At 40.4% G+C, this 25,035-nt stretch overlaps 1 protein-coding gene across 1 annotated transcript in view; it reads right to left on the bottom strand.

Moving 5' to 3' along the window:
• plcl2 (phospholipase C like 2) overlaps positions 1-25,035 on the bottom strand; it is a 278,448-nt gene that overhangs the window by 7,270 nt on the left and 246,143 nt on the right. The window contains exons 4-5 of the mRNA XM_072575710.1: positions 19,462-19,537; positions 5,682-5,791 (exon numbers count right to left, since the gene is read on the bottom strand). Coding sequence (XP_072431811.1) covers positions 5,682-5,791; positions 19,462-19,537 — 186 coding nt within the window. The remainder of the gene's footprint in view (positions 1-5,681; positions 5,792-19,461; positions 19,538-25,035) is intronic.

The raw sequence follows: 25,035 nt of genomic DNA, 5'->3' as shown, positions 1-25,035 counted from the left end.
AGGCTACAGCTGTAATTATCATATGGTTAGTATTATGAGTTGACCAAATCAGTTAATTGTTGAAAAGTGTGGTGCTGGAAAAGCACAGTAGGTCAGGTAGCATCTGAGGAGCAGGAGGATCAATGTTTTGAGCATAAGCCCTGAAACATCAACTCTCCTGCTCCTCGGATGCTGCCTGACCTGCTGTACTTCTCCAGCGCCACACTTTTCAACCCTGATCTCCAGCATCTGCAGTCCGCACTTTCTCCACAGCAGTTAATTGACTAGAGAAAAAAATGTTAAAATCATAGGATGGTTATAGAAGGTGGTCATGTTGTATCCATGTTGGTGCTCTGTAGGTACAACTTAACTAGGCCACTCCACTGCCTTTTCTCCAACAAAATCGTGAGTTTCCAGCCTCCATTATCAGTGTGGAACCTACAACTACAAGTTCTGTTTTATGTGATGAATATTTTGACAAGCTGTGTGGTTTGCTGTTATAAAAGTTATACCTGTGAAGGGAGAAGAAAGAACATACATGGATTTCTAATCAAGTGAATATGGTAAATGAACTGCACTAGATAAAGGGATCAGTGCAATCAATAATTCTGTGCACCCATACTTTTACTTCAGGGTTTAGAAGCAGAATCACGCACAAAAAAAAGATGTGGTACCAATAGAGAAATCATAGACCACTTAATCTAAACAGCAATTGAAAAGTTGCAGAGTTAAGCAAGTAGTTACTAAATAGTAACAGAAACAGAAATTGCTGGCAAAACTCAGCAGGTCTATGGAAAGAATTGAGTGTTAATATTGTGGATTAGTGGTGCTGGAAGAGCACAGCAGTTCAGGCAGCATCCAAGGAGCAGCGAAATCGACGTTTCGGGCAAAAGCCCTTTGTTTATATTGTGGGTCCAGTGATCCTTCTTCAGAACTGTTGGTAGCTAGGAAATGGTTAGTATTTATGTAGAAGATGGCATGGCGTGGGGGAGAGAAGGGGGGAAGAGTAAACGATAGGTGGAGATAAAGCCCAAAGAGACAGCAGAACAGTGGGGTAGATAATAGAATAGGTAAAGGTCAGTTTGGGGGAATGAATAATTTTGGAATAAAGGATCACACATTTAAGACAGAGATGAGGAAGAATGTCTTCTCCCAGAGGGTAGTCAATGTGTGAATTCTTTATCATAGAGGGTTGTCAAGGCTGGGTGATCCAGTATACAAACCTGTGACAGACAAACAGATTTTTCTTCAATAAGGGATTCAAGAGTTATTGGGAAAAGGCAGGAAAGTGGAGTTGAGGATTATCAGATCAACTGTGATCTCATTGGATGACTGGCCTACTTCTGCTCCTACATCTTATAATCTTATAGGAGAGATGCAATAGCCCTGGAGAGATGTGATAGCCCGGGAGAGAGTGCAGGGGAGACTTATCAGGATGTTACCTGGGCTCCAGAGTTTCAGTTATGAGGAGAGAGTGGACAGACTGGGATTGATTTCCTTGAAGCAGAGGAGATTGAGAGGGGTCATGATTGAAAAGTACAAAATTATGTGGGGCACTGATACAGTATTCAGGGAGAAACTTTTGGCTTTGATAGAGGGATCAATGCCCATGCGGCACAGATCTAAGGTGAGGAGCAGAAGGTTTAGAGGAGATGTGAAGAAAAGCTTTTTCACCAAGAGGATGGGGGGTGGAAATCTGGAACTCACTGCATACAGAGTGGCAGAAGCAGAAACTCTCATTACAGTTAAGTAGTAGTTAGATATATACTTGTGATGCCAATACGTACAAGGTCATGGGCCAAGTGTTGGAAAATGGGATAGAATAGTTAGGTGAATGTTTTTGACTGGCATGGGATGGGATGGGCTGAAGGGCTTTTTTCTGTGCTGTAGAACTTAATGACTGTAGAAATCAGTAGATGGATTAGATTTCAGGGTCAATGACTGACATCATTTGTATTATGTTTTGTACATGCTAGGATTCACTATAAGTAAAGAACAATGTTCTGATCTCAGGCTGACAAATTACTTGGCATGTTGGTAACTGTTAACCACCACAGGTTACAAATTAACATCAGATTTTTCAATGAACGAGAACATCATACTTTTGAGTAATGAGATTTTGCAAAACTGGTTTGCTAGGATGGCAGAAGTGTAGCTTTGGCTGCTGAGCAAGTTGCACAAGAGTATGCACTTTCTTTTTCAGTTGCATATATGTCAGGTTAAGCAGGCAGAGAAATGTGAAAACGTACTGGGAAACAGAGCAAATATATTGAAAATATGATCGTGAAAACAAAAAAAAATCTGTTTTCTGATAAATGTATTGCACAAATCAGATTATTTAAAAAATGTTATTGGAACATTTTTCAGAAGGTAACTTGCAGAAAATAAACACCCATTAAAATGTAAAATGCGTGTTTAATATGGGCTGGGCAGCTGCCTGCATAGGGACTCTGACATTGTGTTGAAAATTCAGAAGTAAAGATTAAAACATGAATAATTTCTTTTGCTCTCTCTTTTTTTTAGTATTGTTCCAAGCCAACCCATGGCATGTACCTTCCATGGTCCCTCACACTCCTTGTGCCAAGCTATGCTCATTTGCCATTATTCTACCGACCCTTCCTTTCTCTGATCCTTCTCTGTAGCTGTAACACTATATTTTGCTATCTATTCTATTACCTTGATGTACTTATGGAAGGTTCAGCACTTTTCAATGTATCTCAGTACATGTGACAATAATAAATCAAATCAAATCCACATTCCAGGGATCCACAACCAGATTTCATTGAAGGCGGTTGATCATTTAAATAACCAGCTGCATCCAAGGGCTGTCTGTGTGTGCAAGTAGAGACCACCTCCAATATTCTCTGCCCCTCCCCCCAACGAATATGAGAAAGTCCAGATTTGAGGTGGGACTTAGAGTCCCCAACTTCTTATGGCATTTTTGCAGCAACAGAGATGCTTTCTGCTGTGGCAAAACCCCTGGCCTTAATCTGTGCCAAGTTGATTTCAGCTGAGGAAGCAGAGACAGTGGTGTGAAGTTCTCTAAGGTAGGGAGAAAAGAAAATCAGATTTTCATCCTTGCCTAGTGATTCCATTTAGAATACTGAACCATTTTGGTATAAGGTACGAGTATTTTGGGGCTACATTATGATGTACTCCAACATCAAATAGCTTGCTAACATCATTTGAGTTTGTTCATGAAAAAATATGGCACTTACATAAGGTACTGAAGTGTCTCTGGAATCATACACTAGCATCTTTCAGAATAAAGCAAAAATTTTAATGTTAAAAAAATGCTCATCTCTAAATATAGGTTAATGAAAGTAAAACTGAAGATTAATTTTAAAATATTTTGACAGATGATTGATGCAATAGAAATTATAATCTTTGGCCTTATGATAACAATTATCTTTAACCATGAATGTGGTTTTCACTTGGGGAAAGGACATGATTCAAATATGCAGATTTGTGTGCATTCATTATGAGAGATATTTGTTGTTTAGCTGGAAAATCCTCAGGTAACCTACATTAAGCTAGGCTACACATTAAAACAGTGCATTTCCCAGGTCACAAATTACTTTTATTCTTCTCTCCTGACCAATATAATTGTATGGAAAGCTCCAAATGCTATCAGATATGAATCCTTTTTGTATCATATTGTTATGTTTAGTTGTTTTAATCTCCGGAATCCTTTGTGAAATGCAATTGTTTCTACACATACCATTAAATGTCTTCATCATAATTTTGTAGTTCTATTATGCTAAATGACAAAAAAATTAAATTAAATTTAGTGTGACCTCTGAAATAAGCAAGCAGCATCTTTAAACTCTTTCTGGTCTGGGGCTACTTTTCTAGAATTCCGTTCTAACAGATCGGGTGAATCACTATCATTGTACTTTCATTATTATTTTCAACCTTCTGTGCTCACAGGCCTAAATAAATGTAAAGAGATTTCAGTGAAGAATTGTAACCGTTATGGGTTCTCGAGATTATTCATCATAATGCTAACATGTTTTTCTTAGTAGAAATCTGAGGTTTGTTTTAACTGCTATTGCTATGGAAAAGGTTATCTTTTATCATCATCATAGTCATGAACATTGTGAACAATTGATATTTACAATGCTGAAGGCCACTTAACCTATTGCTTTTGCATTGACTGTTTGCTGCAACAAATAAAAATTAATTCCCTACTTCAATATCTATAGTCTTATATCTGCAAATATGCTTCAAAAATGAACAGTTAAAATGATATTGGCCTCAACCAATCCTTACAGAAAATAAAACTCTGTTGTGTCATGCCTCTGTGTAAATACTTTTCTCCTATCATCTCTTCTCACACTCTTAGTGATCATTTTGCATTGATATTTCCTTGTCAACAGCTCTCCAATCTTTCCCTATTCAATCTGTCAAAACCCTTCATTATTTTGAAAGGCTCTCTTGAATCATTTAATGTTCTGCATTGGAAATGGCTCCAGTATTTAATTTGCATTTTCATAAAGAGTTCCCCATCTCTGGCATCCTGCTAGTAAATTTATGCTGAACATAATCTATAGTTTTAATGATCCTTTTATGCAAGCACATCCGAAACACACAATAATCTAACTAGGTTAAAAATTGCATTTTGTTTCTCAGTTTTTTTGAGACTGGAGAAAGATTAGAGTAGAGTTACAGACTAATTCAGTGTTAGATTGCTTATACTTCTTGATATAGTAATAACCTAGCCATTGGTGTACAGAACACAATTTTATACTTTGAAAACAACACAAACCTTGGTCATTTTGTGAACTGTGAGAAGGATAATGCTGAACTTCAAAGGGACTTAGATTGGTGGAAGGGGTGGACAAGTGGAAAATGAAATTTAGTGTAGAGGTGTGTGAAATTATTCACTTTCGAAAGATGAACATAGAAACAGCATAAAATAAATGGCACGATTCTAAAGGGGTATAGGAACAGGGACACATGGGTGTCAATGTGCAAATATTATCGAAAGAAGCAAGAAAGCTTGGTAGAGTTATTAATAAAGCATGTATTATCCTGTAGTTTTAAAGTAGGGGCACAGAGTACAAAGGCAGGAAGTTATGTTAAACTTATATCAAACACTAGTTCGGTCTTCAATGAAGTACTGCATCTGATTCTCACAATTTAGAAAGGATGTGAAGACATTATTCAGAGTACAGAAACAATTTGTGAGAATGGTTCTGGGAATTCAGTTGTGTAAATGGATCAGAGAAGTTGGGACTTTTCCTCTTGAAGAGAAGGTTCAAAGGAGATTTCATAGAGGTATTAAAAATTATGAGGGGTCTGGAGGAAATAGATGGGGAGAAACTTCTCATTGGTGGAAGGATCACAACCAAAGAACACATTTTAGATAAGTGGCAAAAAAAATCAGTGACAATGTGTTAGATTGTAATTATGTAATGACTAGTTAGGACCCAAAATGCAATGCCTGAAAGAATGGTGGAGGTAGGTGCAATTGAGGCTGAGGGATTAAGATCATTCTCTTATAAGGACAAATGTGCAAGGCTATACCTGCAGAAAGCTCACACAAACATGACAAACTGAATGGCCTCCCTTGTGCAGTGCCGATATTATGATTACATGTTTAAAATTACAACATTCTATGAAGATACTTTATGTCTTATGAAAATTTCATTGCTGATCAGGAGTGTCTTACATTAACAATATTCTTAGTAATTAATTACCTTAAGAATAGTGATGTTCCAAGTAAAATTCTCAACAGCTTTATGCAGTTTTCTTCCTTTAAGGCCTTCTTTAACTCCAATATTGTTCAGATTTTCATGGAATTCCATTGCTGGAAACAAGAAGCATTTGTTAATCTTAGTCATAGCACAGTTAATTGTATCAGTTACTGGATGCAACTAAACAATTGAGTTGTACTGTTCAACTGTGTTTGGAGCCAGGTTAATTATAGGAAAGCAAGGAATGAGGAAGGGGGATTGTGATGTATGATTAATTTGCGCCATTCTTTCCAATGCAAACATCATGCAAGCTTCATGCTGTCTGCTAATTTAAACAACAGTAGTTCACATTCCTGAAGTAAAAGTAGTTCTAGAATGGCAGTAAGGGGACTCACATTTGAGTGAGGTCAGCACTGCTTAAAGCTGTCCTACACACGGGAACATAGAAAAAAGGAGCATGAGCAAGCCATTCAGTCATAGAGTCATGGAGTCATAGAGATGTACAGCATCGATACAGACCCTTTGGTCCAACCTGTCCATGCCGACCAGATATCCCAACCCAATCTAGTCCCACCTGCCAGCACCTGGCCCATATCCCTCCAAACCCTTTCTGTTCATATACCCATCCAAATGCCTCTTAAATGTTACAATTGTACCAGCCTCCACCATATCCTCTGGCAGCTCATTCCATACACATACCAGCCTCTGCGTGAAAACGTTGCCCCTTAGGTCTCTTTTATATCTTTCCCCTCTCACCCTAAACCTATACCCTCTAGTTCTGGACTCACCCACCCCAGGGAAAAGACTTTGTCTATTTATCCTATCCATGCCCCTCATAATTTTGTAAACCTCTATAAGGTCACCCCTCAGCCTCTGACGCCTCAGGGAAAACAGCCCCAGCCTGTTCAGTCTCTCCCTATAGCTCAAATCCTCCAATCCTGGCAACATCCTTGTAAATCTTTTCTGAACCCTTTCAAGTTTCACAACATCTTTCCGATGGGAAGGAGACCAGAATTGCACGCAATATTCCAACAGTGGCCTAACCAATGTCCTGTACAGCTGCAACATGACCTCCCAACTCCTGTACTCAATACTCTGACCAATAAAAGAAAGCATACCAAACACCTTCTTCATTATCCTATCTACCTGCGACTCCACTTTCAAGGAGCTATGAACCTGTACTCCAAGGTCTCTTTGTTCAGCAACATTCCCTAGGACCTTACCATTAAGAGTACAAGTCCTGCTAAGATTTGCTTTCCCAAAATGCAGCACCTCGCATTTATCTGAATTAAACTGCATCTGCCACTTCTCAGCCCATTGGCCCATCTGGTCCAGATCCTATTGTAATCTGAGGTAACCCTCTTCGCTGTCCACTACACCTTCAATTTTGGTGTCATCTGCAAACTTACTAACTGTACCTCTTAAGCTCACATCCAAATCATTTATGTAAATGACAAAAAGTAGAGGACCCAGCACCAATCCTTGCGGCACTCCACTGGTTACAGGCTTCCAATCTGAAAAACAACCCTCCACCACCAACCTCTGTCTCTACCTTTGAGCCAGTTCTATATCCAAATGTCTAGTTCTCCCTGTATTCCATGAGATCTAACCTTGCTAATCAGTCTCCCATGGGGAACCTTGTCGAATGCTGGGAGTGTAATGAAGGTTCACTAAATCAATTCTTGGGATGGCAGCACTGATGTATGAGGAGAGATTGAGACAATTAGGATTGTATTTGCTGGAGGAGGAAAGCTTGCTTAGAAATCGACAAAATTCTATCAGGACTAGACAGGTTAGATGCAGGAACGATGTTCCCGATGGTGAGGGAGACCAGAGGCAGGGTTAAAGATAATGGGACAGCAGTAGCAGATATTTGTTCACCTGGAGAGTGGTGTATGTAGAATTCTCTGTCACAGGAGGTAGAGGTAACTCCTGTGGTTAAAAGGATCAAAGGATATGGCGGGGGGGAGAATGGGTGGGATATTGAGCTCAATGATCAGCCATGATCATATTGACTGGTGGAAGAGGTTTGAGGAGTCGAATGGCTTACTGCTGCTCCTATCTTCTATGCTCACCCATGCTCTCTGAATGTTTGCCATTTCCCTTCCAACACCATTCCTTTAAGTAATGCCTCCCAATCTCCCCATAGCCAGCTCACACCACATACCATCATGATTTATTTTATTCAGATGCAAGACCCTACTCTCAGAACCAATTATGTCACTCTCTATCTTGATGAGGAATTCTATTACGTTGTGGTTGCTCATCATACACAACTTAAAGCTAGCTTGACCTGTAAAGGAGATGTACATTATGGTGGGAACAGGTGCTAGAAATCTTTGGGAATGAGGTTCTGACCTGCAGGAAGACTGACTATAGGCACAATAGAGCAGGAAGTATACTCTAAAGTTCTCAGATGCAGGACTGAGGTAGTGGCACAGTAGGTGGACAGGAGGCCTGGATAAACCCAGAGAAGATAGTGGGAGCAGATAGCTACCTCAGTCAATGGTAGCTTTTTAGCCCCAAGGACCTGGAAGTAGTGCCATCACACCATTGACCAAATTAGTCAATTAATCTTCAAATACAATATTTTCACAACTGAACTCTTTCCTTAGATACTGGGTAAGTTATAACCCCATTTTCATTCATTTGCCAACAATCTCTTTATCAGTCATTCTTCATATCTAACATTCATAACTTCACCTCACACTCAACACTTAGCACCACTGGACAACTTGGACTCACTAACAGCTGGAGATACTTCCAACTGCTCAATCTTAACAACCAGTTTGGTCTGCAGAATGCAATCCATGTTTTGTGCATTTGCCTTGAAGCCAGGACCTAGGTCTTCAGGATTTGCCACACCACTTCCAATTTACAAGATTTCAGCAAGTAACATAAACATACAACCTCCACCAGTTCTCTAAACTCAGCAACAGCCAGCAGAAATCAATTAGCAGTCAACAAGGATCAAGAATGGCAGCCATGCTAAAAACAAAATGAGTTCTACGGAATTGAATTTTGCGGCAAATGTTTCTTTGGAAGCAGGATATGTGAGGCAAAAATTTTGTTTAATCTGTTTTCTGCACACTTATTATGGTGTTGGGTCCCTTAAAGGTTTTAAATTCTATGGTTGATGAAGCTGTCGAGTTTATTGGTCAGGGCCATTTGAATGCTGTCAACGCCACTTGAAAAAGAATGTTGCATAGTGGTAATGTCACTAGACTAGTCATCCAGAGGCTCAGGCTTATTATCTGGGGTCATTGGCTCAAACTCCACAAAAGCAGCTGGAAGAATTTATATAGAAGTAATAAAGTGAAAACTAGTATCATCATGGTGGCATTGACAATTGTCATCAATTGCTATAGAATCCAATATGACTGACTCTTCACTGCCTAAGGAAAAGCTCAGCTTCAAGAGCAATTAGGGATATGTAACAATGCTAGTCTTGTCAATGACACCGATAGCCAAGTAAGTGGTAAGAAATATTCTGCCTTGTAGAAATCCTGCAAAAGCTTTTTCCTGCTGTCTCTTCATGTCCATGAGGAATAAGATGAATTAACTAGTCACAGCAGCGCATCTGTGACTTGCTTTTGCACAAACGTACGGCAACTTGGCTAACACTGTATTGATCCAACTGTGGATCAGAATAACCTTAATCATTGAAACTCAAGGCTATGGTTACCTCAACTGCCACAGGCAGTGCCAGCTGTGGTAATGGGAAAACTGCTGTTGCAGGTCTGAAATCACCTCCCCACAGAATTTTTATTTACTCTTACACTGGCCCTCACTGATGTCCAGTTGCTCACTCTGTATTGTTAGAGACTCTGGGCATGGTAAAGGCACCTGCAAGCACCTCTCTTCTTTCATAAATACGTCACAAGGTCAAGAGTGACATCCTGAAGAAACTCCATCTATTGCTTATGTTACATAACTGAGAGAGTGTGGAGGGATGGTGGTGGTGGTCATGGTTGTGGTTTGCAATATCACTCTTGTTCTTCCTTTGCGAATGTTTTTGCACTGAATAGAATGGCTGAAATGCCAAGAATTGCAGAAGGAAGCTTCTCTGAAAAGCTGAGTTCTTACAGGTAGTTGTGCCTTAATATTTTGGCCCTGTAACCTCAGACCTTCCGAGTAAGTCCAGCACAGAGAATTTGTCATGTATCAAAGTCCTTTTCGAGTCACAAGACTCTCTGTAAGGCTTCAACTCACTTCAGTCTTTGTCTCTAGTGGTTATGCCCTGATTGACTTAGGCAAAATACAGAAACACACTCATTCTTCATTTCAGTATTACTCTGTTTCTGCCCAAAAACAGGGGTAAAAGTATGGTGTGCAGTCCAGGTCTATTTGTCTATTCCTCTTATCCAGTAATTTGAGTAGGAACACAACACCTTTTGAAAATAGAATCACAATTAAAAGTCTTAAAGAAAGGATATTAGAGGAGCACCAGACAGAATGGGACATGAAATCATACCCAGTGGATCAAACAATTTGATATTGTACTTTTGAATCTTGTACTTACTTTTTATCTCCCAATACGTATGGAGAATAGATACGTGAATAAAAAGGTTTTCCTCTAGATTTTCCTTCACCCTTCAGCTTAAACATCTTTAGGGAATATGCTTAACACAGATAAAAATGTATTTAATTAACTTTATTCTCTCTTAAATGTGTTGGAGGTGTTGAAGACATAAATTTCTTTATACCTAATCCATCACTATTAATTTCTGCTAAGCATGTGATGCCCTCCAGCAGCAAAAGTATTCTTATTAAATTACCTGAAGCAATAAACTATAATAAAGTGGAAACTACAATTCTGAACAATCTATTCCAGGACAATTATCTGTAATTAGTTTTTTAAAAAGTAGATAATGCTCTTTTTTGATAAGTCTATGAATGCTATTTGTTGAACCTAAATTATTGAGAAACTTGCAATTTCATCTACTGCTTTAACGCATGATTGTTCAATAGTTTATTTTACTTTCTGTGTGCAGCAAAGTCCACATCCACCTTATGCCAATTGTTTATTGAAACATTATCAGCACCATTTACAATGACAAACTTCTACTTAATGTTTATGAAGGTAATGGTTTGCAAAGGGACATGAGGCAGTTCAAGTTGAAATAGGTGCACTGTGCTTGCCCACTAGTACACCAGTGCCTGTAGACAGTACACCTGGCTTTGGCTAACAGTTGGTGTACTGGGAGGAATTATTCCCTAAGGTAAGTGGGAACAACAACTGCAATAGCTCCACCTCCAGCTGCGATTTGATCGACCCTGATACTGATTGCTTTTGAGAAAAGCTTCAGTTAAAGTATGTTATATTTTCATTGGCAGATAATGGAAGATGGCATGAAAAGGTGATCAAGGCCAATAGAACCTTAGAATATGACAGCATTGAAGAATGTTATTCAAGTCTTCAAGTGTGCACCAGCTCTTTTGAATAGAAATTCAGTTAGTTCCTAAGTCCAATTCATTTCCTGTATCCTGCTTGGCAACATCTACCAAGGTGCTTTTAATCATTTGTACACACCTACCTAGCAATGATTAGTGGGAATTTACTTCAAGGGATCTAAGGTCAATGGTTTGACAGCTACAAAGGTGTTTCATAAATTAAAATGTCACTATGAATGACTGTAAAATAAAGGGCTGATGGAATCAGTAATAGCAATGGTTAATTGTAGCTGAAACTTGGTTCTAGCTCCTTGTAGAACATTGGACTAATATTGTGGAGGGACACAGAAGACTATATGCACTTAACTATATATAACACCACTTAACATGAAGAATTACGTCCTGGACTGCTTTATCATCCAACATCTGTGAAGCTTGGAGTTTCTCTTTCTTTAATGTCTCTCTATTAATAGGTTGAAATGTCAATCAATTGTTTTTGCAAACCAACTGTAATGCTCTCTTTATTAACGTTTGCACACAACTAACTGGCAATTGAAGGGTGGTGAGAAATTCCTTTACTGGATCGAAGTCAGCCTTTCTTTTAGATTCCATTCATATTCAAAATTTCACTTCCACCATTTATGTGTGCCTCCAATAGCTCAAATCTGCATCTGGGATAGACTAAAAGGTGGTCAAGAAAGGTTGGGTCCAAAGAGTGGTTCCACTTTCCAAGAAGGGTGGCAGAGATAAACCAGGGAATTACAGACCAATGCATCTTAGATCAAATGGTAGGAAAAAGATACTAGAGAAAATTCTGAAGGAGAGAATCAGTCTCAACTTGGAGAGGCAAAGTTTGATCAGGGATAGTCAGTATGGCTTTGTCAGAGGGAAGTCATGCCTAACACATTAGATTGAAATTTGCAAGGAGGTGACCAGGTGCGTAGAATAGAGTAATGCAGTTGATGTACTTTACATGGATTTCAGCAAAGTCTTTGACAAGGTCCCATATGACAGACCAATGGAGAAGGTAAAAGCATATGGAATTCAGGATAATTTGACAAAATGGATCCAAAATTGGCTTATTATTAGGAGACAGAGGGTGATGGTAAAAGGATACTTATGTGACTAGAAGCTAGTGTCTAGTGGGATCAATGCTGGGATCCTTATTGTACATGATATATACAAGTGATATATAAGAAACTGTGGGTGATAATAATTAGGTTTGCAGGTGACATGAAGAATGGCCAGATGGTTGACAGCAAGGAAGAGGTCTTTAGATACTGAAAGACATAAACTCGTTATCAGATGGGCAGATCAGTGGCAGATGGAACTTAACTCCGATAAGTGTAAGGTTAATTCTGGAAGATTAACAAGACAAGGGAGCACTCAATGAATAAAAAAACACTAAGAAGCTCAGAGGTTCAGAAGGGTCTTGAGTGCTTGTTCACAGACCCCTGAAGATGGTAGGACAGGTTGATAGAGTAGTTACAAAAGCATAGAGGACACTTGCCTTTATCAGTTGAACTATAAAAATCTTTGGTTAAAAAACCAGGATGTGAGAGATCTGGGAGTTCAGGTCCATTGTACCCTAAAGGTGGCTGCACAGGTGGATAGAGTGGTCAAGAAGGCATATGGAATGCTTGCCTTCATTGTACTGGGTTTTGCGTAAAAGAGCTGGCAGGTCATGTTAAAATTGTACAAGACTTTGGTTCGGCCGCAGTTAGAATACTGTGTACAGTTCTGGTCACCACATTACCAAAAGGATGTGGACGCTTTGGAGAGGGTGCAGAGAAGTTTTACGAGGATGTTGCCTGGTATGGAAGGTGCTAGCTATGAAGAGATGTTGAGTAGGTTAGGATTGTTTTCATTAGAAAAAAGGAGATTGAGGGGGGGATCTGTTGGAGATTTACAAAATCATGAAGGGTAGAGACAGGGTAGATACAGGGTGAGGAATTCAATAATGAGAGGTCAGGCATTCAAGGTGAGAGGGGAAAAGTTTAAGGGGGATATATGCAGCAAGTACTTTACACAGAGGGTGGTATGTGCCTGGAACGTGTTGCCAGCAGAGGTAGTAGAGGCAGGCATGGTAGATTCATTTAAGGTGCGTCTGGACAGATGCATGAGTAGGTGGGGAGCAGAGGGATACAGATGCTTAGGAATTGGATGATAGGTTTAGACAGTGGATTTGGATCAGCTCAGGCTTGGAGGGCCGAAGGGCCTGTTCCGGGTCTGTAAATTTTTTTGTTCTTTGATGCTGCCTAGAATGGGGCAGTTTAGCTATGAAGAGAGGCTGGATAAGCTTGGGTTGTTTTCTTTAGAGCACAGAAGGCTGACAGGAGATTTAAGTGAAGTGAATAAGATTATGGGGATATGGACAAAGTGGATAGAAAGCAGCTGCTCCCCTTTTGAAGGGTCAGTGACAGTAACATGAGAGAAGTAGGCCCTCTGACCCATTATACTTGCATTGGTACTAGTTCTTCAACTGAGGATATCCAATCTCATCTAATTTTTTTGCACTTTTCTTTGTATCATTCATTTTGTTATGCATTCTGCTCAAATATTTATACCGTTCCCTTTTAGAGTCATAGAGATGTGCAGCATAGAAACAGACCCTTCTGTTCAACTCATCCATGCTGACCAGATATCCAAACCTAATTTAGCCCCATTTACCAGTATTTGGCCCACAACCCTCTAAACATTTCTTATTCATATACCCATTCAGATGACTTGTACTAGCTCCCAACACTTCCTCCGGCAGCTCATTCCATACACGCACCACCCTCTGCATGAAAACATTGCCCCTTAGATCCCTTTTAAATCTTTCCCCTCTCACTCTAAACCTATGTCCTCTACTAGTGGACTACCCCACCCCAGGGAAAAGACCTTGTCTATTTATCCTATCCATGCCCCTCATGATTTTATAAACCTCTACAAGGTCACCCCTCAGCCTCCGACACTCCAGGGAAAACAGCCCCAGCCTGTTCAGCCTTTCCCTATTGCTCAAATCCTCCAACCCTGGCAACATCCTTGTAAGTCTTTTCTGACCCTTTCAAGTTTCACAACATCCTTCCAATAGAAGGGAGACCAGAATTACACACAATATTCCAAACGTGGCCTAACCCATGTCCTGTACAGCCGTAACATGATCTCCCAACTCCTATACTCAATGCACTGTCCAATAAAAATAAGCATGCCAAACGCCTTCTTCACTATCCGATCTATCTGTGACTCCACTTTCAAGTAACTATGAACCTGCACTTCAAGGTATCTTTGTACAGCAACACTCCCTAGGACCTTACCATTAAGTGTATAAGTGCTGCTCTGATTTGCCTTTGCAAAATGTAGCAACTCACATTTACCTAAATTAAACTCCATCTGCCAGTCCTTAGCCCATTGGCCTGTCTGATCAAGATCCCATTGTACTCTGAGGTAATCCTCTTCAGTGTTCACTACACCTCCAATTTTGGTGTCATCTGCAAACTTACTAACTATACCTCCTATGTTCACAACCAAACCATTTTAGGCTGCACTCACTCTTCATAACCCATTAATTTGCTACCTGCCAATCCACACTTTATAAGGTTGACCCCAGACCCACATTTTCTTCCTCATTGTCTCATTCGGTCTGATGTGTGATCCATAGAAGAGTTACAGGTTAATGCTATATGTGTTTTCAGATCCCTATAGGAAGTCTGTGCCCCTATCCCAATGGATACAGAGGATTTAGTGTATATTATGTATTTTTCCTCAACAAAACTCAAGTGTAACTATATTTGCGTGTGTGTAGGGTAGTGGGGAAGGTACATTCTTTGCACTACCTGAATGTTAAGGCCACAGTCATCCAGATATTGGACAATTTTATAACTAAGTGATTCAGGTGTGGCAGGTAAAAGGGATGGTGTGGGAACCGGGTCTTTTGGTGTGGAATCAAGAAACAGACTCCCACTTTTTCTAGCTCCACATTCCAGTAAGTTACCTATCTATTTTATCAGATCCTGCAGGGAATCCTTAGACTCAGTTTTCATGAGTGCTGGTACTGGCTGCTTCAAGGCAAATCAATATTGGAGAGCTGATTCATACAGTCTTTCAGTCCCCTATTTGCATATGCATAGATTGCAGCACTTACTTAGATAGGATTAAACGACATCACGTTTTCCATTCTTATCTTAATATGCTGAACAGTACACATTCAGCATGCAAATGTGTACATGCCTTCTGCCTGACAAATTGCAGCTTACTTATTCTATTGATTCACTGTGTGAAAAATAATTATAATTCTGTGATAATTCTGAGCCATGTCTCTTGACGCTAAATCACCAATGATCAAAACAATCACACACTATTAATTGAAACTGTTCAACCCTGTTACCTTCTCTGTTCTAGCCGATACTCACAATGTCCTTTCCTAAAAGCTTTTCCCACAGCTCCAGCCTCCTACCCTCACAGTCACACAAAACTTCAACTTTGGTCCATTCAATTTCTTATCCAACTTTGTTGTCACTTCCTTACTTTTATATTTGATACTTTTCTAGGTAAAGTCATAAAATTTAGTTGAGCATTTTCTGCCCTTTTCTATCTCTCCCTCTCAGCAATATGATACTCAAAACTCTGCTGTCTGCATCCTGATTCATACCAAGACCAGTTCACTCATTGTCACTATCACTTGTTCCATATTCTTTATTGAACTGGTTGTGGCATGGACGTCTACAGTAACTGACTCATATTAGAGGTCACATGACTACAATACTACAATATTACGTTTCTATCCAGCCAGTCCCATCATCACATAAAAAAATATAAGTATGGATTATCATTTATACCAAATGATCCACTATGCGCACAACTGTTCTCATGAATGAGCAGTCCAGGATTCTCATCAGTGTCTACACATGCATTACACACACAGGCTGAATTTTGGATTTTTTTGGCTTAGTGTGGGTTACATCAAAAAATTTTTGGAGGGTTTTTAGCTACAGGTTTTCTCACTATATCCTCACAGACTCATCCTATTATCTATCACCTACTATTTACTGACTTATTTTGCCCAATAGCAACCCTCACATCTGATTCTAGCCTCATCTTAATATGTACCATTCCCAGAACAACTCACAACTCACTGGATATCCCAGAATTGACTGGCACCCTTTGCACACATGCCATCTTTAAAAGCCTATTGTACATTCAGACAAGTAGGGTCAGTCTGCAGCTGCCCTGCACGGTTCCTGACATTTTGCCCCAGACATGGCAGACAGGAAGCAATTGGTGCACTGCTTTGTAGGCAGGGTCCTGGAGGTTCAGCTAGATGAAGTGGTACAGACACAGACTTAGGCTTTCCCTCAGATAAACAGTGAAGACCAGGATCCTAGGCCCAAGACAGGGTTGCCATCTGGGTCAGTGTAGCCCTCAGCTGTTTGGAGGAATGCCCAACATTATAGGGAGAAAGTCAATTACCTTCTTCACTCTGCCAGTGCAAGTGCCACCATCTTCTCTCCACTACCTCACACTCACCATCTATGCTACTGTACCCACGTCCCACCAAGGCTCATGCTCTACCACTCTCACTACTGCCTGCAACATCTCATCTCACTTGTTGTTACTCAGTCCAATCTCCAACAGCACTAACCCTGCATGCCCTCTGTGCTGCCTCATCACTCATTTGGGACACCTCCCACTTGCAACAACAATAACAACTGTGCCACTAGCTTTCATCTCCCTTATTACCTCTCTTGCTCTCTCATTCCAAGAAGGAAGCAGAATCTAATAGGGAAAAATGAGTCAAGAGATGTGGTGCTTGGTCTGAACCTATTTGTGGCGAGCATTCTGACACTGACTGTCCTGAATGGGTGGTTGACCATATTCAAGCTCTTGCAATGGTACCGGACGCTGACCTTGATTTACTGTGCTGGGACCCTTTGACTGAAAGTTTTCTACCTTTACTTAACTGAAGCCTGCTGACAATGACAATCGTCCTTCCTTTGTGAAGGAGGTCAGAAATTACTGGAAAAACTCAGCAGGTCAAGTGACATCTGTGGAGAGAACCCAGAGTTCATGTTTTGGGTTCAGTGACAGTTCTTCAGAACACCTGGGTTCAGCCTAACCTGCTGAGTTTATCCAGCAATTTCTGATTTTGTTTCGGATTTCCAGCATCTGCAGTTCTTTGGTTCAGTCGTTCCTTTGTGTTTGTGCTAAATGGCCCAAGCAAAGACAGAAAATGCAGGGTACATGTAGCCAATGCCCATAGAGAGAGCCCTAACATATTGGTGCCTGGTAAAAACAATGACTGCAGATGCTGGAAACCAGATTCTGGATTAGTGGTGCTGGAAGAGCACAGCAGTTCAGGCAGCATCCAAGGAGTTTCGGAATCGACGTTTCGGGCAAAAGCCCTTCAGCTTTATTCCTGATGAAGGGCTTTTGCCTGAAACGTCGATTTCAAAGCTCCTTGGATGCTGCCTGAACTGCTGTGCTCTTCCAGCACCACTAATCCAGATATTGGTGCCTGGTGTCCAACATGCAGGTCCTTTGGAGTAAATGGTGAGCTGAAGTTGCCAGGTACCCCCTTTGACTTTCATGGCGAGATTATTAACATCTAGCTTATTGGCATGTTTGGTAAAATAGACAGCTCAATATTAATGAGGCAAGACGTTTTACAAACAGTAATACCTATATGGCAATTTGCTGCTGCTGCTGAGAAATTGGCCAAGCTGTGTGTCAGGGGCATAAAAGATGGGCTGAGATGTCTCCTGATACAGAGATGTGCTACTGAACTTCTCACGCAATTCTAACATTAATCTTACCACGGTTCAGGTTGCTCAGACTCCTATAAGTTTCTGCCCATTGTCTCTTAATGGTATACTGGCTGTTCTTTCTATTTCCTGGAAGTACAGTTCCCATGTCACTTTTTGTTCCTGCTATTACTGTTGTTACTCCATTTCCAATGTTGAGTGCTGTAGACACCCAGGGTGACAGTTGATCTTTGGTCTGTATTTACTTAGTTTACTCATGGCAGTGGCTGATGTGCTGCTAAATGTCACTGCTTATGTCTGACCATGACAGCACTTTGCTGAAAAATGTGTTGCTGGAAAAGCACAGCAGGTCAGGCAGCATCCAAGGACCCCAACTCATGACAGCACTTTTCCTATTATCCTCAGACATGACTCAAAATGTTGGTGGCTTGTATGGTTTTGCTTTAGTACCACATCTCTCTACTCCTACAGAATAATTACTCTTATTTCTTCTGCAGAAAATGCCATCATTCCTCTCTGTATACCCACTACACACTTGGATCTGTAGGATTGACCTTGATACTTTTAAGCTGTCATCCTTTCATCATTATTTTTTAGATTAGATTAGATTAGATTAGATTACTCACAGTGTGGAAACAGGCCCTTCGGCCCAACAAGTCCACACCGCACCCGCCAAAGCGCAACCCACCCATACCCCTACATCTACCCCTTACCTAACACTACGGGCAATTTAGCATGGCCAATTCACCTGACCTGCACATCTTTGGACTGTGGGAGGAAACAGGAGCACCCGGAGGAAACCCACACAGACACTGGGAGAATGTGCAAACTCCACACAGACAGTCATCAGAGGCTGGAATCGAACCTGGGACCCTGGTGCTGTGAGGCAGCAATGCTAACCACTGACCCACTGTACTGCCCCTGGAATTCTCTGGAGCAGGTTGCAGCCGAGAAGCAGGAAGGAAACTTGCAGCTGAGTTAACAGGAATAAAGTGGAGCTTGGATGGTGGTGGGGTGGTGGAATGCATGCTCTGGTTACAGGTTTTGATTTTTGAGAGTGATGGTCTGATGATTCTGGGGTCATTGGGAAAGTGGACCAGTCAATGAAATGCAGGTGTCTAATCCCAGTGGGATTCTTTGGATCAGGAAGCAGGGATAATAGTAAGCAAGAAAGCAGGTATGCTTAGTGAGCGAAGCACTCTTTCAGCATAGAAAAGGTACTTTTGTCTGCCGTTAGATTTTATACCAGAATTAGGCAACACTTGCAGAAGAATCCTAAAAGTGTGCTAATTGCTAGCAAGCGATTTAAACTATTCAGTTGAGCCTGTAAAGTGATGTGCATAAGCAGGACCCCATTCTCTGCAAATAAAACAAATATGTACAAGCCTTGTGCATTTTTTGATTTACCTGGGAACTTGGAGAACCTAAAGTTCCCTGTTGCTTTCTCCATAGTAAAGTCTTGGCCAATCAGAAATGACTTGCTAGCCAATCAGCATCCTTCTGTCCTGTAGTATATATTGTGATTGTTTGAAAATTGGCATTCTTGCCATTTTTGTTGGTAAGTGCAAGATAAAAAGCTTTGTCAACATGCCTTTCTGTTCAACAATATTTAGATTCTGTACTTTCAGGCAGTAATCTGCACTTACCTGCTCTTTGACACTGCATTATTTTTTCCCACACTCCATCACCATTTTCTAACAGAGTTTTTGTTGTTTGGATCATCTGGGGAAAGGAAGAAAAAAAAGTCGATTACTATATTGTTATTTTGTTTTACCATAAATTAGAGCTGATTTTAAATAAATGTTCCTTGGCAGAATCAATGATTTCCTTTTCTTTTGGAAACTGGGTCACAAAGATCAATGGTTATAACTGCAGGAGTCTGCATTGAGTGTATAATTGACCATAACTTTAGACTGAAGCCAAAGTAAAGATAAATTAGCAAGCATAAACCCTCTAACACTAAATTTCTTTACATTTCAAAAATAACATATTATGAAGGAGAACAGTAAATTACAAAGAACATTAAACTCCTAGTTAGTAATTGAAAGTATTACATTTCAAGATTTCACCTTTTAAAAAAAAGTTTACTGTATAAGAACTAAACAAAGCAAGTATGAACAGCATCACATTTCATGAAAAGTTGTTATTTATATAAGTCTGACCCTACACTAGGATCTTGTGTATTCATTCACATCTCCTGAATGGAATTGAATTTATTGTCATGTGTACCGAGGTACAGTGAAAAGCTTTGTCTTGCAAGCAATACAGGCAGATCACAGGGTTAAGTAGCACAGATAAGTAAATAATAGGTAAACAACAGCAAAAACAAAAACACAGGTATAGGCAAATGTTAAGAGTTTGTGAGTCCATTCAGTACTCTAACAACAGTAGGGTAGAAACTGTTTCGAAACCTGTTGGTGCGTGTGTTCAAGCTCCAGAACCTTCTCCCCGATGGTAGAGGTTGTGGAAAAACATTGCCAGGGTGGGATGGATCTTGACAGCGGGCCTGGCAGATGGACTCTGTAAGTGGGAGGTTGGCCTTTGTGATTGTCTAGGCTGAGTTCACCACACTCTGTAACCGTCTCCAATCTATAATGGTACAGTTGCCATACCAAGTAGTGATACATCCAGACAGAATGCTCTCAGTGGCGCACCGATAAAAGCTGGCAAAGGTATTCGCCGTCATGCCAAATGCCCTCAGCTGCCTGAGAAAGAAGAGATGTTGGGATAGATCAAGGTGTGCCCCAGCGCTTAGGAATTTGCTGATTCTCCTCAGTGTTCTTCTCATTCTCCAATTGATGTGATATTTATCAGGGTCTGGCTTGGTGACCCTCCAGTTCCCTTAACAATTGTTGGCACCCTGCTCAAGCATGGCTTTCTTGTTCAGTGTCTCTGCAATCTCTGAAATTCCTTTGCTTCCAGTCTACAGATCCTGACAGACTCACTCAGCTTCTCAAAGCTGCTCCCAGCCTTCAACTGTTTGTTAGAAATCACATGGATAAAAGCCAAAATGTCCATCTATCAAAAATCTATCCTCGCAAAAATGTGGCACACCTAGGATGTGTTAATCATCTGCAACTTTCAATTCATGAAAATAATATGAGCAATTTAAACTCCTTATGATGATAGCTATAGACATTTAAGTTCGAACTATACTGTAAAAGGAAGATCCTTGGGAAAAGTTGGTGAGCAGAGAGACCTGGGAGTTCAGGTTCATCGTTCCCTGAAAGTGGCTGCACAGGTAGATTGAGTGGTCAAAAAAGCATTTGGAATGCTTGCCTTCATCAGACAAGGTATTGAGTATAAGAACTGTCAGGTCATGTTAAAATTGTACAAGACTTTGGTTCGGCCACATTTAGAATACTGTGTACAGTTCTGGTCGCCACATTACCAAAAGGATGTGGATGCTTTGGAGAGGGTGCAGAGCAGGTTTACAAAGATGTTGCCTGGTATGGAAGATGCTAGCTATGAAGAGAGGTTGAGTAGGTTAGGATTGTTTTCATTAGAAAAAAGGAGATTGAGGGGGGACCAGATTGAGGTCCACAAAATCATGAAGGGTATAGACAGGGTAGATACAGGGTGAGGGATTCAATAATGAGAGGTCACGCGTTCAAGGTGAGTGGTGAAAGGTTTAAGGGGGGTATACACAGCAAGTACTTTACACAGAGGGTGGTAGGTGGTAGGAACACATTGCCAGCAGAGATAGTAGAGGCAGGCACGGTAGATTCATTTAAGGTGTGTCTGTACCGATGCATGAGGAGGTGTGGAGCAGAAGGATATAGATGCTTAGGAAATGGGCGATAGGTTTAGTCAGTGGATTTGGATCGGCTTAGGCTTGGAGGACCGAGGAGCATGTTCCTGGGCTGTAAATTTTCTTTATTCTTTTTGTTCTTTGTTCCACCAAGAACCATGGAAAGAGGACACTTATGCATAATGGTTTCTAACTTCAAACTGATTTTTAAAATAAACACAGGACACTCTTTGAACAGCAGTTGTGTTATGTCTGTTTAACTATCCTCCCCTATAAGATGCTCCCATTTTTTAATTTAAATTTTAAATTACCAAAATAAAAATGGCATTCCGAAAGCACGAATCAGGAAATTGAACACTTTCACAGCACACATTTACAAATTTATTAACTTTGGGGAATTGTTAGAGTGGTGTTTAAAATTTGCATGAATCACAAAGTAAGGTTGATCAGTCTAGAAATTTTAGCTTATATTTGGGATGTTAATTCCTTCCCAGGTCAAACCATTAATGTCACAGTGATAAAGTTAACTCAACTGGCCAAAGAACTTGATAATAGAACATCAGAACTTGGAGCTTGACTTCTTTCAGCCTGTTCTGCTGTTTATTGAGATTGTGGCTGAACTGATTGTGACCTCAATGCCACTTTCTTGGCTGCTGCTCACATCTGACTCCCTCATTATTCAAGAATTTACCTGCCTCAGTTTTAAAAGTATTCAATAACCTGCCTTCATCGTTCTCTGAGGAAGAGAGTTCCAAAGATGCATAACCCTCAGAGAGAAAAATCCCCTTCATCTCCATGTTAAATGAGAAAGCTTTCATATTTAAATTGTATCCCTTAGTTCTCGGCTTTCCAACAAGGGGAAACATCCTTTCAGCATCCACTCTGGCAAGTCCCCTCAGAACTTGACATGTTTCAATATCCCTAATTTTACTAAACCTGACCTAGCCTGTATAATGCCCTCTCATAAGGAACCAGTCAAACAAACCTTCTCTGAACCGTTTCTGATATACTCACATCCTTTCTTAAATAAGGAAACCAAAATTGTATACAGTACTCTAGATGGGGCTTCAGCAGTACTCTATAATACCATAACAAAAAAATGCCTATTTTTATAACCCATTTCCCTTGCAATAAACGGTAACATTTCATTTGCCTTCCTAATTACTTGATATACCTGCAAAGCAATCTGAGATGCCTTTACCAGGATACCCAAAACCCTCAATACATCACATCTTCACCTCCTTTCCATTTAAATAATGTTATTTTTCTGTTCGTACTGCCAAAGTGAATTTGTTCACATATTACTTCATTTCTACCCACTGACTTTACATATCGATATTACTTTGCAGACGCCTTATACCCTTTTCACAACTTACATTCCTACTTATCTTTGTTTAGCAACAATACATTCGGTCCCTTTGTCCAAGTCATTGATATGAATTATAAATAGTTGCGGTCCCAGCACTGATCCCTGTGGTACTCCACATTTCACATCCTAACAACCTGAAAAGAAATACATTTGTGCTACTTCCTGTCAGCTAACTATTCTCTATCCATGCTAAAATGTTGCCTATAACACCACCAGCTGCTGTTTAAATCTCTGATGTGGCACCTTGTCAGCCCTAAAACAGCCCTAGTTCCTGCTTTTGGTTGATCTTCTCTTCCTCCTGGCAGAAAAGTACTATTGTAGACAGCCGTACTAAAATAACTAATCAACTTTGACTGTATGCCTTACATTTGAAGAACAGTGAGGTATTCAACTAGTGCCTATAGACCTGTCTCCCAAAAACAAGGCAGCGCCTTCAATGAGGTGGGGAAGATTTGGGAGCAAGTTAGAAAAAAAAGGTATTCATATATTGGGAACAAAATCATATGTCACTACCTAATCTGCTCATTCTCAGTTATTTGGTGCTTAAAAATGTTTGTTTAATCTGGTAGCTTGTATTATGCATTTCAATGTATCATTCAAATGTTACAGGAGTGCTAAAACAAAATATAAAACTACACAACAATGATTCAAATGGGTGTCTCTTAAACTTGAACACTTAAAACTGCACAGTACAAAAGTGAGTTATTTTACAAAGTACTGTGGTTTGTTTCTTGTTGACAGAACATTCACTGTCAAGATTTTCAATTTTGTTTAGTGCAGTTAAAAGATCTGGGGAACAGCATGTTCAAGGATTTTAGAAAGTAAGGGAGACTGAGGATGAGAAGGTAACTTGGAAGAACGGAGGGAATAAGCAATGGATATTGAAGAGGGATTGTGATTTCAGATTCAAAGAGAAGACAATGCCCGAAAAGAAGAAACTGTTTACAATATTAAGTATCATTTAACTTGGGGAATAAAAGCATAAGTGGGCGGCACGGTGGCACAGTGGTTAGCACTGCTGCCTCACAGCGCCAGAGAGCTGGGTTCAATTCCCGCCTCAGGCGACTGACTGTGTGGAGTTTGCACGTTCTCCCCGTGTCTGCGCGGGTTTCCTCCGGGTGCTCCGGTTTCCTCCCACACTCCAAAGATGTGCAGGTCAGGTGAATTGGCCAAGTTAAATTGCCCATTGTGTTAGGTAAGGGGTAAATGTAGGGGTATGGGTGGGTTGCGCTTTGGCGGATCGGTGTGGACTTGTTGGGCGGAAGGGCCTGTTTCCACACTGTAATGTAATCTAATCTAAAGTTGGACATGGGAGTAAGATCAAAGGAACAGGAGATGGTTTTCATTAACAAGGTGAATGAAGACAATACAAAAGGGAAGACAGGAGAATAATTAGAGAAAAATTTTATTCAGGGCTAGGTCACAGAGAAGCTTTAAAGGAAGTTTGGGTAGATGTCCTATTGGGAGTGAATATGGTGCAGTAGATGAGTAAATTGTCTCAATGTCATTAACAAAGAAGCCTAGGGATGTGGGTGCTATCAATAATGTTAATTTCCATTGCTCATGTCTTATTGTCTATGTGATAATGTTTGAGAACTGCATTGTGAATACAATGAAGTGGCTTGCTATTAAGAATCAATCACATTTCTGAGGGTCTATAGATGAGATAAGGTGGAAGGTGTTCTTCTCTAAAGGAAAAGGAGAATCAGATTTTATTTTAATGCTACTGCAATGGTTTTGTAGCCCAGTACTGCTAATATTATCTTTATTATTCAAGATTTAATTAATTGAATTTCATTTTCTGAGTTGCTGTGGTAGTATTTGAACTTATAGAGTCATAGAGATGTACAGCATGGAAACAGACCCTTCAGTCCAACCCGTCCATGCCGACCAGATATCCCAACCCAATCTAGTCCCACCTGCCAGCACCCGGCCCTTATCCCTCCAAATCCTTCCTATTCATATACCCATCCAAATGCCTTTTAAATGTTGCAATTGTACCAGCCTCCACCACATCCTCTGGCAGCTCATTCCATATGTCCCCAAATCATATGTCCAGGCATTTAGATCACTGCCGTAGTCACATATTCCCCCAAACTT

This window comes from Chiloscyllium punctatum, chromosome 8 (assembly GCF_047496795.1).
Source record: "Chiloscyllium punctatum isolate Juve2018m chromosome 8, sChiPun1.3, whole genome shotgun sequence".
NCBI classification, from domain to species: domain Eukaryota; kingdom Metazoa; phylum Chordata; class Chondrichthyes; order Orectolobiformes; family Hemiscylliidae; genus Chiloscyllium; species Chiloscyllium punctatum.
Note: the sequence above shows the minus strand (reverse complement) of the source record. Positions and strands in the feature narration are given on the sequence as shown.